This window comes from Polyodon spathula, chromosome 13, assembly GCF_017654505.1.
Source record: "Polyodon spathula isolate WHYD16114869_AA chromosome 13, ASM1765450v1, whole genome shotgun sequence".
Classification (NCBI taxonomy): Eukaryota; Metazoa; Chordata; class Actinopteri; order Acipenseriformes; family Polyodontidae; genus Polyodon; species Polyodon spathula.
In genome coordinates, this window is record NC_054546.1 from 18,643,236 (window position 1) to 18,661,853 (window position 18,618).

The window sequence follows — 18,618 nt, forward strand, 5'->3', positions numbered from 1 at the left end:
GTCCAGTTTGTCTAGATTTCTCAAACAGTTTTATCTAAGGACACAAGTGACAAGTAGTTTATTCTTTGAAACCTGCCAGCATCCCGTCATGAGTCACTGCTTGCGGTTATGAGGGATTAAATGCGTTTTAAAAGCTCACCTCGCAGGACTGGCCTACAGCAGTGGCATGTGTATATTATACAACAAAGAGGCTACTGTGCCCAACACGACAGTATTAATACATGAAGTGTTAGGCTGCTACTGTATTTTGCCAAGTATTATTACACTACGTCATGAAATGTGGAGTGAGAAACGAAATTTTGATTGTAGGCACAAGCATTTGGCAGAGACAGTTCTGTCAGATTGAGGGCTACACCGAGCAGAAGAGCGTTTGTGTATGCTAGGTGCCTTCCGGCAGAGAAAGCGTGAATACTGTAGCGATCTCGGTTAACGCAGGCAGGCGCATCACACAGGGCGAGGCGAGTGCGAACCCGAGGACCTCTCGCACTAAAGCATAGCGCCGATACCGCTGTACAAAAGAGCCGGCTCCTTTGCAAGGAGCGTATATCGGGCTTATGTCTTTGTATGTGATTACGTCACCTACCATCCCTGCTGCTGTCTTCCTTAGTGCACGCTATAAATACCTTGGACAGCTCCAACAAACTCAAAATCCACATCCCTTCACCTCACTCACAAAGGGCAAGACATATACACACTCTGAGTCTGAATCGCTTCATATGCTTTTTTAAAAGAACATTTCAATGATTGCAGGGCCTATTATTATATTATCCTGCGTGCCTTACGAACGGTTGATGTGGGGAAATGCTTAGAGAATGCTTGCATTTTTGTTTACCATACGCATTCTTTGATTATGTTGTACAACAAATAAGTACATACTAGACAAAAAAGTAAAATCTTGACTTAATCTGGTACTGTGCGGAGCATGGTTTTGTCAGGATCTCGCGTTGCCGCAAGTGTCTCCGCGTTGCCCAGCAACCACCAGACGCAGGAAGTGTATACAGTTGGAACTTTTTATTTGTGTTATGTCGCCGGTGATTAACACGTTTAAAGTTGTTAACCCCATTAAATTATTTATGAAAGTGTAGGGGAAACAATATCAGCTCAGTCATGTCATACAGTGGCTTTTTAAACAGTAACAGCCATGTTTCGAAAGAAGTTTGGGAATTGTATGAGCTGAAGCAGAGAGCTGCAGAATATTACAGAACGAACGGAGTGCCCCAGAAAATAGAAGAAGTACTGAATTCAATGTTTTACAAAAAACCGGATGATGTGTACGGGTATTTGGTATGCGAGAACTCTATCTGTTTTGTTATTTAATATTTAGTCACTTTATCAACTGCGTTTTGCAGGTTTTGTAAAGTATACCGACATTTTTCTAGAAGCACTGGACAAGACTGAAAATATTTATTAGGTTTATTCAGCAGTTCTTTTTTGTTGTTGTTGTTTTTTTTTTTTTAATACCAAGTACGGTATTTTTTGTGGTTATTTTTATTTGGTTTTTTTAAATCTTTTTTTTGTTCATTTTTTTAGGCAAACTACTTTTCCAATTTTTCCAAACCTCCACGGATAAGCAATCTAGTAGGAAAAGAAGTGTATGATGGGAAAGGCCAACCCGCTGTCCAAGTGGAAGTACTGTGTACAATTCAAAACATTGAAAAGGTACTAGTTCAATATCAATTCTTTGTCTACTGTACAGTACATTTATATTCCATCACAGATACAGTAAACTCAACTCTAGGCTTGGAAAGAAACACACGTTATAGCATTATATAGTACTACATCAATTAAGTAAAAAATAAATAAATAAATAAATAAATTCGGAAATGAATTATACTTCCTAATTCTCAGTGTGTCTTTTGGGTCCAAAGCATGTTATGCTGAAACCATGTCAGTCATTAAGGGGAGCAGTGCATTGGTTGATTACAGACAAAAAGCTGTTGAAGGGATGGAGACACTGGTGAAATGACTGATAAAAGTGCAATGCTCTCTGAAAGCATGGTTTGTAGACAGAGATTTCTTCCACCTAGTGTAGTACCAGATGCGTATACCAATATAGACAATGGGAACGCACAACTGGCAAGACTTATGGAATTATTTTTGCAAGCTACAATCAGTTTAAATTGTAAATATTTCATCAACAACTTGTGCTGTAGGGTTTGTGGAGCTGTGGCACGGAGAACCCTAAGACTGCTTGCTTTCTAAATATCTTGGTGTCCGTATAGATAATTCTATGCTCTTCAATACTGTATATATACATGTTTTTAATGTGCAATACAAATCTGTGCCTGGCCCAAGATGCACTATGTCATGGAAAACCTAATCAGAACAGTTACAGTCACTATTCAGCCATGGCAATAATAATAATAACTTGAATTTATTATAGCGCCTTTCACACCTAGTAGTCTCAAGGCGCTGTACAAAACAAAACAATCAAACACAAATCAACATTACAAAACACAACGAATAACAATTAATCAGTTAAATTCTACAGATACATAAATAAAATAGGTCAATATAGAGATAAAATCGATCATCATAAAAGTACAGTATATTGTAATAAACAGTGCAAACTGAAATAGAGTCAAAGATTAGATTATAGCATGCATTTCTTAATCATGTATGATAGTGGGGCACAAGGTTAGAGGAGATAACTTTTTTTTTTTTTAAATTAACTTGTATTCTTCACTTTAAATCATGCAGCTGGATGGGAAGGAAATCATAAGGCTTTTCAAAAACAAAAGGTCTCGATTTGAAAAGTTATACTTGAATCAAACTTGATGATAACACTATGTAACACAATTTTTGTTCCTGGGTAGTAAGTGTTATTTCCTAATTGCTTATGCCTCAAAAGTATAGAACATGGCTATTATTCCCCACAGACTTTGCTTTTGTGACCAGGACAGTGATATTTCAAAATATCACTATTTCCAGTGGGAAACCGGGCAAATGTGTGTCTTTTCGTTCACATAAAGCCAGAAAAAAACAACATATGAATCCAAATAAACATGTATTTATACTAAAGTAATACAAAAATGACTACAAAAGATTTAGAAGTGAGTAGTTTTTCGAGATTTATGATTATACTGTAAATACAGTATACAAGAAAAAAAAAAATTGTTACACGGTGTAATCCCACCAAAAAGTGCTGAAATTTCATTGCTTACTATAACTTTGCATAATTCTAAACGTTTTTTATTTTAACCCTAGCCTCTGTCCATTTATCACACTTTTTATTACATATATTTAGACATAAGTTCATATATTTAAAATCAGATAGGCAATCTTTAGCACAAGTTATATAGAATATAGAGGGGCCTCGGCATGCATACATTGGATGTAGGTCATCATGATGCTAGTTTTGTATTTACAGGGAGGCCAGGGATTTATGTTGCTGACAAACTTGTTGTTCAACAGTAAAGGACATACAGTGCCTTGTCGAATGACCTGGCAATTACTCCACAATGAATCCATGCAAAATCAATTCAGTCAATCTGTTTCCCACTCCCTCAGTTGTGTCCTGTACGGCTGAAACAGTGACACCATTTTCTCTGTCTGTTTATAGAGTATCTGCTCAGCAGCAATATCCAGTCACTGTGAACCACCCGGACCCTATTATGCTTTGCCCGAAGCTTGGGAAATGGACGACGCTAAGAGAAAGGAATCTGTCTCAATAGCTTTACAATGGATCAATGAGCCACTGGCAGCATTATTGAAGGGGCATGAACCAGCTGATCAGTTAAAAGCAGATACATTGCTAAGGTACACTCTGAACTTTTCATCTTTTGCACTTGAGAGAAAGGTAGAGATTTCTGAGACACAAATTCTGTCCATTGAAGTGCAATTCCATGTGAATTTCTTGTTTTTCTGTTCCAGTGATTTTTTTCAAGTGCATGTTGCAGCAAAGCAGGAGCGAATGGAGGAGGAAAGGAAACAACAAAAGCTGACTGTGGCTGTGGAGCCTGAGCCACAACCTCCACCTCAGCCTTCTGCTGCTGCAAATAAAAAAGATAAACGGGCCAGTGGCAAAGGTCAGACATGGGATTTACATTTATAAAGGATGAGTGAAAAACTTCAAAAATTTGATTTCTGCAAACTCTAAATATTTGTGTCAACTGATTGTTGACAATGTGCATACAAAATACAAAAATGGTATTTAAGACTTCGCTGGACAGCCTGAGATAAATAGCATGTGGTTTGACAATGTCCTCCAGGGTTTGTTGAAAAGTGCCTGTTGGAACAGGAGAAAAAGTCGATCTGTATAACCCATGGATGACATCAATAAATCAGGTCAAAGCTAGGCTATTTTCCCCTTAGGACCAATGTTAACGCCAGGTTGCCTAACCAAGTTTCAAGTATAATGCTACAGAAAATAGTTTTCCAGAAATGCACATTAAAAATACCACCGGCACTCATTGTTTACATCACTTGTGTTACGAATAAAAACTAATTAGTGACTCTGTATCATGGCTAATTGACTGAAAGCAGAATTAAGAACGGAACAATAGAAAGGTCAGTGCAGCCTGAGGTAAATTATGTCATGAATCACAGGTTGGGGGTTATATTCCAATCATATATCAACTGACATAATTCAGCTCTTTGATCAATGGAGGATAAAGGCAGATAGTGACTATAACTTAACTATTCTAACATATTCAAAATATACAACAAAAATAATAGATTTAGATAAATCTTTATTGAAACAGAAGTGAAACACAATTCGGCCACTCTGGCTGTATTTTAACCTTGCTGGGGCAATTCATTGACCCCCTTCTAGCAACACTAAGTAACATAAATAATACTTGTAGAACGATATCTTCATTGGAGTTTAATGTAATTGTAGCTAAAGTAATTTAATAAATCTTACCTTTTTTGCATTTCCATTAGCTAAATAGGTCTCGTACAGTTTTGAAAGAAACATGTCATAGCTCAGATGTAGGTTAAAAGAACCTCTCAGTTTCTACATCTTATTCTCAGGTTATCTGTTTTCACTTGCACCCCAAGCCTTTTTCTGTCTTCAGGTATGTCAGTCAGTGGGGGAAGCAACTGGTAATGACAGGAAAGAAGCCATTGGGGGTGAGGAAAATTTCACCCTCCTGGTAAAATGACCAAGCAAGTGGAAGTGAAAGCTTGGTTTGTAAACAGAGATTTCTTTATCCAATTGTAGTACCATATATCAGCTTTAAAAATAAAAATACTTTATTTCTTTCAAAACTGGACAAAGAGTTACGTATATAATGAATGGAAGTACTCAGCCTGGAAGAGTTATTTTGTTAGCTACAATCACATTACCATATCCATTGCTGTTTCTGTCATTAAAATAAGCTAATATGTTCCATCCTTTATCCTCAGGTCATTTTAAAATATATAATTCATTTATGTTTTAACGCATTAGTAATTCATGCTTCCGACTCTGGTTAACAATGAAAATTATGTTACAAAGTACAGTAATTGTGTTTTAAGGTAAACATACCAATATTTTTTTACGGGCTGGTGTTTTTCCAGGCAAAAAGACTAGTGCTCCAGAGAAGCCCATCCCCCCAGCTGAACCACAGGAGCTGGTGTTGCCAGGTAGCATGGCAGTTGGATCAGTGTCACTGGCTGTCTGCAAAGCTGCTGCCAAATTGAGCAGCATTCCCCTTTTCCAGCATATTTTCACAATAAGTCATCAACAGGTAAATATCTATGGATTTTTATATATTATTTATTATTTTTTATTATTTTAATATTATTTAAATGATATCTAATTATGGCTTAAGTATCCTAGATGTAGTGATTTATTTATTTATTTGTTTATTGTGTTTATTTATTTACGTATTTGGGTTGAACCATGATGTGGTTCTTGGGTAGTAAAGACATCTTGGAGAATCAAGCACCGGTCATGAAAAGACAATGCAGGTTGTAAAGTTGTTTCAGTGTCTTAGCTGTTTTGCTGGATCATTTCCATTACCATTTTAAAAGTTACTTGGTACTTCAGAAGTACACATGGCTTTCTCAGTGCTGATGAGACAGTCATACCAACAGGGACATCATAGCCATGACAATGCAGATAATGGGCCAAAATGGAGTTTAATGGTGGCAGACTTGGACTTCTTCACAAGCCATTTGTTCAATATACGCTACATTTTGGAGCTATGTGCAGATAGGGCAAGATATTTTCCCACAATTGTCTGTCATTTTAATGGTCTGCTCCTAATCCTGATGTATTGGAACATGTCTTTATTTTGTGGGTATCCACAATAGACATGCAAGTGACCTAACATACCTTCTTTTTTCAACCACAGGCAGTCCAAGCGGCAGGTCATTTTAAATTGTGCAAACACCACTACCACTAGTACTATTAAATATGCCTGCATCTTCTGGGGATCCATATGCTATTATTATTGTTATTATGATGATTATGATTATGATTATGTAAGCAGGTATATTTTTTGTACTAACGTTGGTTCAGACATTTTACTTCCAAGTCAATGTGCTCGGTGACAAGTCTTTTATGAAGCTGCAAAAAACTTTGAGAATTCTATGAAGGTAAATGCCCTGAATAAGCAAAAAGTCAATGACACACAATAGATAATAGTAGAATATGGAACTGGCTATTTACACATATCCTTACATTCTCTGAATATATCCCAAGGAAATGGCACATCAAACTGTTCCCTGGGGAGCACTATATATAGGATATTTCAAGTCTTTTTGTCACAGCCTTTTTAGTTACCTGATATAATATAAATGTAGATTATGGTGATATGGAGCAGTACACACAAAGTGAATATGATATATTTGTGTATTGTATTGTTTGTTATCTTTTAGCAAACTATGAAAGACATTCAGATGCCCATACCAATGATATCATTACTGTCTTGTGGAAAATCATCACCCGGTAAACTGAATCTAATGAAGGAAGTGATTGTGATCCCGAAACCTGGGCTAACCTATAGACAGGTAAAATATATTGGCATTCTCATCAGAGTGCACATGATTGCTAAGCTTTTTGATGAGTATGCATTTGGCATCAATGACAGGCTGATCAAGGTCTTTCCTAGAATTTTTAAAAGAAAAAAAAAACAGTTCATGTGTCGTAGGTGGCTGGGTGGTGACGTCACAGACCAGGAAATAAACAGAGACACAGGTGAAGCGCTGGGTGCATATTTATTAAATAAACCCAATAAACAGAAATAAAACACTTTAACAAACAAAAAGGCATGATGGCTAAAACGAATACACCTCTACAAACAAGTATCGTGCTAGTCTATCCCCAGCATGAGTATCAATTGTTTACCTTCGTTATCGATCTCTCTCACTCCTCTTAATAATCTCCAACCTTATGAGTGACTGGTGCACTTTTATATGTCACCAATGCAGAAACAATATGTGTGATTTCACTTCATTAGTGGGAGGTCTTGCCTATTAAAGACAATTGAATTTTCATGGATAGCAAGATATTTAGAAAACAGCTGAGTGGGGCTAATGGGTAATAAAGTTCCCACACCAAGTCATTCCTCCTTCCTAGAAAATAGATGTACGTTTTGGGCTAGCACTGCTCTTGTGAGGTGGTTTGCTTACTGAAGAGATGATGATTTTACTTTTTGAGGAAGGGTAAAATGGGCAACAAGTATTCTACCACCAGCAGGGGTTGTAGAATACTTTTTGTGTCCCTGTACATTGAAACTCTGTAGCTGTTAACTGTTAAGAAGTGTAATGATACCAATGAGTGAGTACATTTTTTTTAACACCATGGTACCTAGGTGTACATTTGATCAAACGAAACCCTGCTGGGGTAAGCCACAGCTGGGGAATCCCCTTGGATTGCAGCATGCATATATCTTGATAGAATTGGCTAATGCAATCCAGGAGGAGTCCCTGGTGTTGTAGAAGGCTCCAATACAATCCAGCTCTGCTTTTTGGGGTAGGCAGGTTTTGCTGTGGTACAGCATGCACATAGAGCTCAAATACATTCTTATTTTATTTGCATATATGTATTTATTGGAAAAACAACACAAACCCCTCTAGAAAATTTTTGAACATCACAGAAGAGCAAGGGTATTGAAAAAAGGCCATACAAATGTCAATGACAGCGTTTACATGGACATGTCATGACAGTTTTCCTCACAATGCTTTTGCCGTACTTTTCTTACAATGTGTTGCTGTGCTGTTCTGATTTAGGAAAAAAAGTAAACTGAACCAATGCTGATTACTCAATTTTATAGTAATTTAGGGGAGGGGATATTTAAATGTCCATATCTGCCTAGTAATTAGGAAAAGAACGACTCTGAATATCGTGAGGAGAGCTTCATGCATTGCCATAAAGATTTAAACAAGCTAACAAGAGAAAATAATTAGCCTTTTGTCACACACATTCCAAATTATAATGCATTACATCTCGTTTCCTTTCCAACACACAGACTCGCACACATACACATACATGCATAACAGTATATAAAATAAAACTTCTACAAAGTGCAAGTTTTACTACTTAAAAAATAGATATGCATAAAATCTAAAAGTTTTGTTTAATTAAAGTAGTCTATGAATGTATGTGGAAAATGTGGGAACACTGGGGGTTGCACTACAATACAATAAAAAACGGTGATCCATAGGCCTACATGATTATAAGATTGAGAACAGTGGGATATGTAAAAATACACACAAGGTTCCTAAGCAGATTCAAGAACTGGCAGTTCTATAGGTGGAGTACCAGGCTGAGCATCCTAATGTTCCTGTACACATCTGCCAGTCCCTATACCCTGCCTCTGCTCAGAGAAGCCAGTGACTGCTGGTCTGCAGCTGCGGTAGAAGTGCCAGCACAGAATCCGCTAAACACACACACATTATAATGAAACGTGGATGTCTTGTAATATTATCAACATTCAAACAAAAGTCTTTATTTAAAGTGATAAGGTACTTTTATGTTGTTTGGTAGCTATATCCATTACTTGCTGCACAATATGCCAATTGACGCTAACAATTCATTCCAGTTCTGTGCGGTGGAAGAAGAGGTGGAGCTCTGTTGTTCCTGGGGCATCTTAAAAGAATTATAGAAAGAAAATACGACAACTACGACTACTACTACTACTACTACTAATAATAATAATAATAATTAATAATTAATAATAATAATGTGAAGCTAAAAGTTTGGTTAGTTGTGCTACATACATTTATACAAACATTAATAATAGGCTATACGAGAGGTTTACAGTTTTTACAGCTATTTTTATCATGAGAAAGCGATTGACCCTGCCCTTAAAGTCGCGCTGACCAAAGGACGTTCTTTTGCTGTTCCACGATGTATTCCCTTGACAACGTCACACAGTCATGACTGTAGAGTCAATTTTCATGTGCATGTAAACCCAGCCACTGTTGTGTGATGTTGCTTAAACTTTTATTAGACTCAGTGCTTAATGCATTCCACAATGAAGAAAGCACTAGCAAGTACCTCTGCTAGTGCTTTCTTCATCGATTGCTTGTAATAGCTAAGGCAATAATAATAATACTACTATTCTACTTCTCAGAGTTTTAACATACTGCAAGAACTTCAAAAACAAGTGACAAAGTTGATGGATACAACATCAAAAACAGGGGTAAGAAAAAATTATTGTAAAATTGTTTGCCACTAGAACTAATTAATGCTTAAGCCTTTAACTCTAACCAAACAGATTTGGCACTTTATTACTAGTTTTCATAACATGAGTAAACAACATTATATAGCATATGCATTAGCATGCTTTAAATATAGTTCATAGTCAGAAAGTTAACTTTATCCAAACATTTTGCCAAATGAGTTTAATTATCTAAAAGGTGGCAGATCTACATACAGCAAGTCTTTAACCCTATGATAATCCTGCTAGTTTATAGATTCAGAAATCAAAAGTGTTTACACACACATCCATTAATCAAAAAGGTGCAGGGCATGAATTTGTCCAAGCATGCAAAAAGATAGAATGCCCACACACTTATGAAGCTCCACATATTTTATTTAGTTTAAAAACATCATGTCATCAGGTAAAATCAACGTGTCGATCTACAAGAGATCTTCATCAGGTTATGAGATAATGTTGCAGCAAGCTTGTCTTAAATAGACCATTAATTGGCATCCATTAGATACAGGTGAGCAAACACATTATATCAGATAAAGGAAATTTAAATCAGACTGCCTGTTACATTGTTTCAAAGGCAAGTCAACACTGTTAATAATACTTTGTCTCATTAAGAACAATCTTCACAACATATATATAAAAGATCAATGTTATATAATATTTCAGAAATCTCATGATTTTCATAACATTATTTTCTCTTTAGAAATGAATGAGCTGTATCTTTATCAGATCGACATCACAAAAAATAACAAATAACAGACATAATCATGATAAAGAATACAAAAATGATAGCTATTAACAATATATATATATATAGATAGATCAACCCATTACACATAAATAATTAACAACATCACATCATAATCAAGACCTGAGAGAAAACAGCAAGTGTTAATCGCAATATATTTCTCAGTATATAAATAAATAAATAACCACCAGACCCGTCCCTATTTATCTGTGCAAATATACTAGAATCTATACATGAAATTATTTTGCATATATTCTACATTTTAAATAACCAGCAAGAGTGTTATATTTACAAAGAGCTGAATCATTTTAGTCAAATGAGAGGAATCTACTATCAGGGACAATGTTTGTAAATAGTGAATCCAAAAAGTTTCTCTAGGCAGTACCATCCTATTTAAATCTCCCCCTATCCTAGGAACCTGAAGACGTTCAATACCTATAAAATATTTCAATATATTTAAGATATGCAATATTATGTTTTTCTTTCAAGAGATGTGCAGCCAACAGACTTTTTGTAATTCTTTTCTACGGATGCTACTCCTGTGTTCGCTAATCCTAATTTTTAGGCATCTTGTAGTTTTTCCCCACATAGATTAGGCCACATTGACATTTAATTATATATTGACGATGGATGACAAAAGGAAGTGCATTTATATGTAAAATTACATTGGGCACAATGACCGCATTTGTAATTCCATCAAGAAATGTTCTATGAACAGTAGGGGGTAGATCTGAAAGTACTAACAAATCTCTCAAATTAGAATGTCTAATGAAAACTAACACCAATACATATAATAAAAATGCAATCAAATTAAATTAAAAAAACAAAAAACAGATTTATACATTTAAGGTATTATGATCTGTTATTGTTTAGGCAATTAAAATAAATTCCTTAGTGCTTATAAAGTAGTACGCAAGTGTAAAGTGCAATATATTCTTCAACTTTAAATTAAAGGAAATTAAAGAGAACCTACTTTAAACTATATATCTATCCTACATTCATGATATTCCATTTTTCTATTCCATTTACAGCCTATCCTGAAAACAGTGTCTGATCTTGGTGCACTAGTGATAGGATTTGAACGACTTGAGCAGCCTTTGGATCTCATTCAAGAAGCCTCCAAGACTCTTGAACTTACAGTCGGGGAAGATTTACATTTAGCAATAAACTGTGCTGCACATGAGCTAATGGACTATGTAAGTAAAGAGCAGTACAATTATAATGCAGTAAAAGTTACTATATCCATAAAGGGGAATTGACCAGCTTATAATAATATAATATGAAATAGAAAACCGACAGCATCTTGACAGTAACTTTGAGACAGCTTTGTCCACACAGCAAATCTATTTTTTTTTTTTTTCTTTTAGGCATAACTTTACCTGGGAGTGCTGTAAAAGTCAACATTTTTAAAGCCAGACTGAAAATCTCTGCCTGATTTTCCTGATGCTTTTAAAAATGTTTGAAAAATATTAGTCTATATATTCTAAAACACCTTTAGGTGGCTAAATCCTGTCCCTGTAGATCATTGGACAAGTAATTACGTCGTTAGCTATAAGGTACTGCTATTTCGATTGACAATTGTCTGGTTATCAGTGCTTAATAAGCTTGATTTGAGTGACTGATTAAAAGTGAGTTCCCTGCCTGAATCACCGCTTTGCTTAATTTCACAGCAGACCTGCAGTCCCACATGGTATAGATGAGAGGCAGTATGCTGACAAAAGTAAATTAGTTTGAGGCTGTTTTTTTTTTGTTTTTTTTAGATCTGCATATTTGACAGGTACAGGTATGTTGGGCTGGCACAGTGGCATAATGCACTCATTGTGCCACGGGTGATGATTTTATTTTTTATTGCTGCTTTTTTTATGCAACAGCAAAAAGGCAAATATGAAGTGATGACCGGAACACCGAAGAATCCTGATGAGATGGTGGATCTGTATGTGGATTTAATAAGCCGCTACCCAGCAGTTATTGCTCTGATAGATCCCTTGAGGAAAGAGGTAAATCAATGACACTTCACTTTTTCCAAGTTATCAGCTGCTGTTTTTCCCATTAATGTTAACATTTGTTTTTCACTCCACTTGGACCTTAAACATTGATATCAGCTGTATAAAACTGACACTACAGGTAATTGAATATGTTACATAAATAAAAAGCATTTTATGTCATTTACATTAATACTCTGAGTCAGAATCAGATATCCCGCAACTATGTAACAAAGGGAATTTTACAAACTGTAAATGAATGAAAAACACTAACCACTAGCTATGCCTAATACTGTAATAATGCACCCTATTCACAAAGCTTTAACTAATTAGTTATTTAAAGTTAGTTTGATTATTTATTTGATTAAATAAACTGATAGTTATTCAAGAAACTGTTCTAGAGTGTAGTTGGTTTCTTTAACAGCAATCAAGAAAATGTGCATGCATATATACGTATAGGTATTTAAACAGCTCATGCCTTTGTGGCATGATTTGTGAATTCAGATGACCCCAAATATGCCAGAGATAGCTCTTGTTTTTTCATTTCTGAATCAGATCCCCTTTGTGGATTTACAGCATTATAATAAATAACAAGTCCATTAATAAAGTAAAACCATTTAAAATAAGGTTTCTGTTTTAGAAAGGTTACCCTTGTTAATAAAGCTACTGCAGTTTTTGGAAAAATAGGCTGATAATACAATTTTAAAGTTGGTTGATGCAAACATAACTATATGTCTACATGATTGTAACAGGACAAAGAGCAGTGGAACAAGCTATACACTAGTGTGAGCTCCAAATGTTATCTGCTTGCTGAAATGGCCTCAAAACCGATCAGTTCGCTTCTAGTGAAGGAGGATCTGATTGTGCCTGGGTTCAGTGGTGTAATCTTGAAGCAGACCAATCAAACAACTGTCTCAGACATGATTGAAATCAACAGACGCATGAGAGGTTAGTGATCAGATTTTTTAAATGTATAATATCCTTGTGCACTTAAACTTTTGATTTTTCCGAAAGTTCTCTGAACATTATAGAGAATCCCTCTTTTCATAATGGTCTGCATCCAAATTCCCCAGGCAGCTTCTTTTTCATGTACTTGGGGGACAAAAACCTGCAGACCAAAATTGAGAACACACTGCTCTGAGTTGATGCATATGATCTTGCTGGTTGTGCAATGTTAAAGTCACAGCTTGACATGTAGAGTTCCCAGAATGGCTCACCTGGTAAAGACATAACCATTAGGTGTGCAGGATGAGTCACAGAGTCAGGGACACAGGTTAGCATCCTGTCTGTGCCAAGTTATCGAGCCTAGCAGAGGATCTGCAATTCTCATGCCATTTTTGTTGTGTGTACTCCTGTATAACTTCAGCATTTTCTCGCTAAACATCTTTGAGAACTCTAGTTAAAGAATAATCTATTTCAGATCAGAAGCGTATTACTGTGTTTGGAACTACAGACGGAGAATCTTCTGATGATTCCCTAACAGATCTTGTGAGTAATGTGCACCAGAATCCTACGAGTGATCTTTCTAGCAATTACTTAATGTAAAATATGAATCTTCCATACAGTGCCTATAGAAAGTCTACACCCCCTTGAACTTTTTTCACATTTTGTTGTGTCAGTGCCTCAGAGTTTCATGCATTTAAATGAGGATTTTTTTTCCCCACTTACCTACACACCATACTCCACACTGTTAAGGTGGAAAAAAGTTTTTATTGAGAAAAAAAAATATATATATTAAAAATACAAAACTGAAAGATCATAATTGGATAAGTCTGCACCCCCTGAGTTAATACTTGGTAGAAGCACCTTTGGCAGAATTTACAGCTGTGAGTCTGTTGGGGTAGGTCTCTACCAGTTTTGCATGCCTAGATTTAGCAATATTTGACCATTCTTCTTTACAAAACTGTTCAAGCTCTGTCAACTTCCTTGGAGAGCACTGATGGACAGCAAACTTCAAGTCATGCAACACATTTTTGATTGGATTTAGGTCGGGGGCTCTACCTGGGCCACACAAGGACATTTACCTTTTTGTTCCTTAGCCACTCCAGTGTAGCTGTGTGCTTTGGGTGGTTGTCATGCTGAAAGTTGAACTACCATCCCAGTTTCAGCTTTCTTGCAGAGGGCAGCAGTTTTCCTCAAGGACTTCTCTGTACTTTGCTCCATTCATTTTCCCTTCTATCATGACAAGTGCCCCAGTCCCTGCCGATGAGAAACATCCCCCTAACATGATGCTGCCACCACCATGCTTCACAGTAGGGATGGTGTTCTTTGGGTGATGCGGTGTTTTGGGTTTGCGCCAAACATAACGCTCTGCATTTAAGTAAAAAAGTTCAATTTTAGTTTCATTTATACCCATCCCCTGGATCTGTGCCTTTCAACAACATTGTCCCGGAGTTCTTTTGAAAGCTTGGTGCATATGGTTGAGTCTTTGCTTTGAAATGCATTACCAAGCAGAGGGCACCTACAGGAACTTTTGAATTTATCCTGAAATCATGTGGATCACTACAATTTAACACAGGTGCAGGCCACTTAACTTGGTGTGTTTAGTTACACCTGAGCTATTTAGGATTGCTATTACAAGGGGGGTGGACACTTATCCAACCAAGCTATTTGAGTTTTTATTTTTAATTTTCTACATAAAAAAAAAAAAAAAAAAAAAAACATTTCAATGCATTTTAATTCCAGGCTATAAGGCAACAAAAGGTGAACATTTTGAAAGGGGGTGTAGACTTTCTATAGGCACTACATTTTTTGACCCATTAGTTTTACAATAGTTCCTGCATCAGGAATTCTTTCCAGTATTGTATACTGATCCCATTAAAAGCGACTAACTTATTAGTAGCAACATTACCACTAGTCCCCTTGTTGTTGCAGTGAAAATCTTTTTGTACTTTGCTTGACACTTTCTGTGCCAGCGTCACTCGTTCAGCAAAGACTGGGCCCATAAGAGACCACACCATATAGCTGATTTATAGTACAGGAAATGATAATTAGCAGTTTAAGCTGAAAATGTAACTAGAACTTAAAAAAAGCACATGAGATTTTGTATATGTAATATTCAGTTCTTTTTGTTTCACATCACCTGTTCAACATGAGCATTTTCAATGACATTTTGCTGTGTATTTTCCCATCATAATAAAATCCCAGAGTGACATCTTTTCATACCTTCAGGCTGTAGGAGTGGGAGCCAGGTTTATCAAACTGGGAGGTCTGTGTCGTGGCGAGCGGGTGACTAAATACTGCCGCCTGCTTTCTATAGAGGATGAATTGGACCAGCAGGGAGCACTGGGTATGGCTTCTTTTTTCTTTCTTTTCAACTGGTAGAACATAAGAGACAAAGGGCAAGGAGGAGTGACAGAAATTGCTCAGCTGGGGAGAATGGATTTCTAAAGACTTAATAAAAGAAACTTTGTGTTAGGAATCATAAGGAAAGGATCTGGCAAAATGTACATTGGTTCTGTTAATTGGCAACCAAATTGCACCTAAAATACAAGGGCATCGCACCATTGCGAAACAATAAGTTCATCTTTTTTCTACAAATAGCCTGTGTCGAGCAACATAACTACCAATGAAAATATTCCTCAGACAATTTAATAAAAATATATTGGCATCCATAAAAAACGTTTTCAATTTTTATAAAACAAATCATACTTACTCAATACTATCCTAATATTTTTTATTCTGGATAACTCTGTAGTTGTGTGTGTGTGTGTATATATATCTATATATATTTCAATTCAACACTGCTGTAAGCCAAATAGAACATATCTGTTGTTGTAGTAGAATTATCGAAGGGGAATCGGAAATCACTCAAACAAAAGGCGAGGTCAGAACGATAAACAGAGTCGTGCCAAAAAACTTTAGTGTTATCCAGGAATAAAAGGAAACCCTGTTCTGGAAACATATACAAAGCTTTGCACAGTGTTCAATGTTGTGTGCACCTTTATCTCTATTTGATTCACTACATTGTTGTCTACAGGGCCTGCAGAAAAACATGAATTCCCTGTTCTAACTGAAGAGACTGAAGATTATCCGCTATCCCAAGCTTAATTCAGCAAGTATTGTATTTGTGCAGGGGGAAAAAAAAAAGAGTTGTAACTTTTTTTTAGTCTTTTACTTTTGCTAATTTTTTTAAAATATAAATCAAATAATTTTAGTTGTTGTAAACTTGAATTTCCTGACTTACTGTGTCATCAGTATTTTGTATACTTGTCATGCTTATGTTAATATAGATTGAAAATGTATGTATCATACCAGGAGTTTAAAACAACATAGCCACCACAGTTAATGTGACTTATCAATGATAAATACACCAGTTATTGTTCATTATGCTGTATTATTTACATATTTTGTGGCTGATTTTGACAAAGAAATATAGTTTAAAAAATAGCTGAACAAATAATAACAATAACAAATAAAAAATAGGCCTCTATAGACTTGTGGCATTAAAAAAACAAAAAAAAGCAAATCAAAAACAAAATAACAACAACATTTAAAAGTGTTAAAGACTTGTATGCTGTCATAAAAGCTGCAGTTTGGAATACTTTGACAAGGTAGTGCTGACATTTTTTGCTCCTAGATCTGAAAAGATTAAATGTCCCTTTGGAGTCGACCACCTATTGTCTAAGGTCCACTGTTCATTCACTATCTGACGCTTAAAAAATATTGAGGGTAGTGAATTAGGGATGATCCTTACAAAGTATAGTACAGTACAGTTATTGTAACACAATCTAATCACAAAATCATGAAATAACAAAGGAACTTATTATAAAAATAAAAAAAAAACTTAAAGAACGATTAACGGACAAAAACAAAACATGACAAAAGTACTTTGATTATTTTTTTTTACTGTATTCCAAAGACTTGATTGCATGACAAATACAGTGCATATTTAATTACATATCATTACTTTCTGTACATTTCCCAATATTTCTTGTTATAGTGTAGCACCGCAAGTTGTATAGAGCAATTTTGTGATACAGAGGACTACAAAAGAATCAAGACAAATTACAATGGCTTGAATAGATTTGCACTGTTGCTTTTTACCCAATTAACAATCAATTGTTAACCAGTTCTTTATAGTAATTTAAACAGACAGAAAACAAATACAACTGTGTTCCAGCGCCAGTGTTTTGCTTTGCTGACTTTCTTTACTTGTGAGAATGTAGTTAGCAGCACTTACCTTTGTACACAACTAAATGACTAATGACTTTTTGTGCCTGGAGACACACTGGGGGCATTACAGTTATAGCAAGTATATCGTGAATCTAGAGCTTTAGTAATGTTTATTAAACTTTCTCATTGTTAATTTCAAATCTTACAACTAACTTTTACTCATGCAACTCATTGTTTAAATATTTACTAAAGATGATACATACAATCTCCTTATGCCACCATACAGACTAAATTAGGCTACAATAATTGCATTACATGTTATTTGATATATTCATTGTAACATCTTTTCAGATTAATTCAATCACAACCGATTTAAAAAGATAAAATATGGAAATACTAAATATAACAAACTGACTCCCTTTGTTTTCCAATTATAGTAAAATGTTTTTTTTTGTTGCAAATTTATTCTCTCTTATTGCAGAACAACACGATGTTAGATCATTTTAAAAACAACAATCTGAGATCACTTGGGTTCAGGTCAGGTATTAACCCTTGTGTTAAACAATACTGTTTACTTGACAACTACTGTAAAATGCATCAGTTCAAACAATTAAATGGAAACTCAAGAAACCACATACAGATTGTCAGCTAGGCAATAATCCCATCCATTTGACTGCCTCTTGCATTGTGTAAATACATACACACTATCAAGAATGCATCATTTTTATGAAGATCAGCAGCTGCTGCTGCTGCTTGATTCTGCAGGTCCCTCAAGGAGGGGGTTGTTCTTGTAACTTTCCTGGTTTCTTTTCATAACGCTGGCGATCTTGTCACAAGCATGGTTGTCTTTCTCTTGAGATTCATTGGCAGGTCTTTCGTCTGTGGTCGATGGTCCTCCCTCACTGGAATTGTTTTCTGCACTAAAAACAATTTTAGAAAAAGACATTGGCTGAAATTAACTTCCAGTTGTTATTAGCAATGTTCAACTTGTGAGAAAAAAAAAAAAAAAAAAAATACATCAGATCCCTGATTATGCATATAGTATACGGTGTTGTATAAGAAGCAAACCGATTTTTACTCAATCAGTGATGGAGGCATTTGGAATTGTGATGGTTAGGGTTGCTACAAAATTGCAGATTTGCTAATCTCTTAAAGCCCCCATGAAGTAATCTAAAATTTCAAT

The 18,618-nt window shown here is 35.7% G+C and overlaps 2 protein-coding genes across 2 annotated transcripts in view; one reads left to right on the forward strand and one right to left on the reverse strand.

Annotated features, from left to right (window-relative positions):
• Nucleotides 1-1,002: 1,002 nt before the first annotated feature.
• On the forward strand, nucleotides 1,003-16,708 carry eno4 (enolase 4). The gene is made up of 13 exons (XM_041269206.1): nucleotides 1,003-1,284; nucleotides 1,531-1,659; nucleotides 3,563-3,759; nucleotides 3,874-4,028; nucleotides 5,503-5,672; nucleotides 6,808-6,939; nucleotides 9,507-9,575; nucleotides 11,370-11,534; nucleotides 12,210-12,335; nucleotides 13,073-13,268; nucleotides 13,741-13,808; nucleotides 15,492-15,609; nucleotides 16,300-16,708. Exons 1-13 carry the CDS (start codon nucleotides 1,108-1,110, stop codon nucleotides 16,368-16,370), a joined length of 1,773 nt encoding a protein of 590 aa, XP_041125140.1. The 5' UTR covers nucleotides 1,003-1,107; the 3' UTR covers nucleotides 16,371-16,708.
• A 40-nt stretch (nucleotides 16,709-16,748) lies between these two features.
• LOC121326231 (shootin-1-like) overlaps nucleotides 16,749-18,618 on the reverse strand; it is a 75,975-nt gene continuing 74,105 nt past the window's right edge. The window contains 1 exon segment of the mRNA XM_041269457.1: nucleotides 16,749-18,355. Within this exon segment, the coding sequence (XP_041125391.1) occupies nucleotides 18,169-18,355 (187 nt within the window). The 3' untranslated portion in view covers nucleotides 16,749-18,168.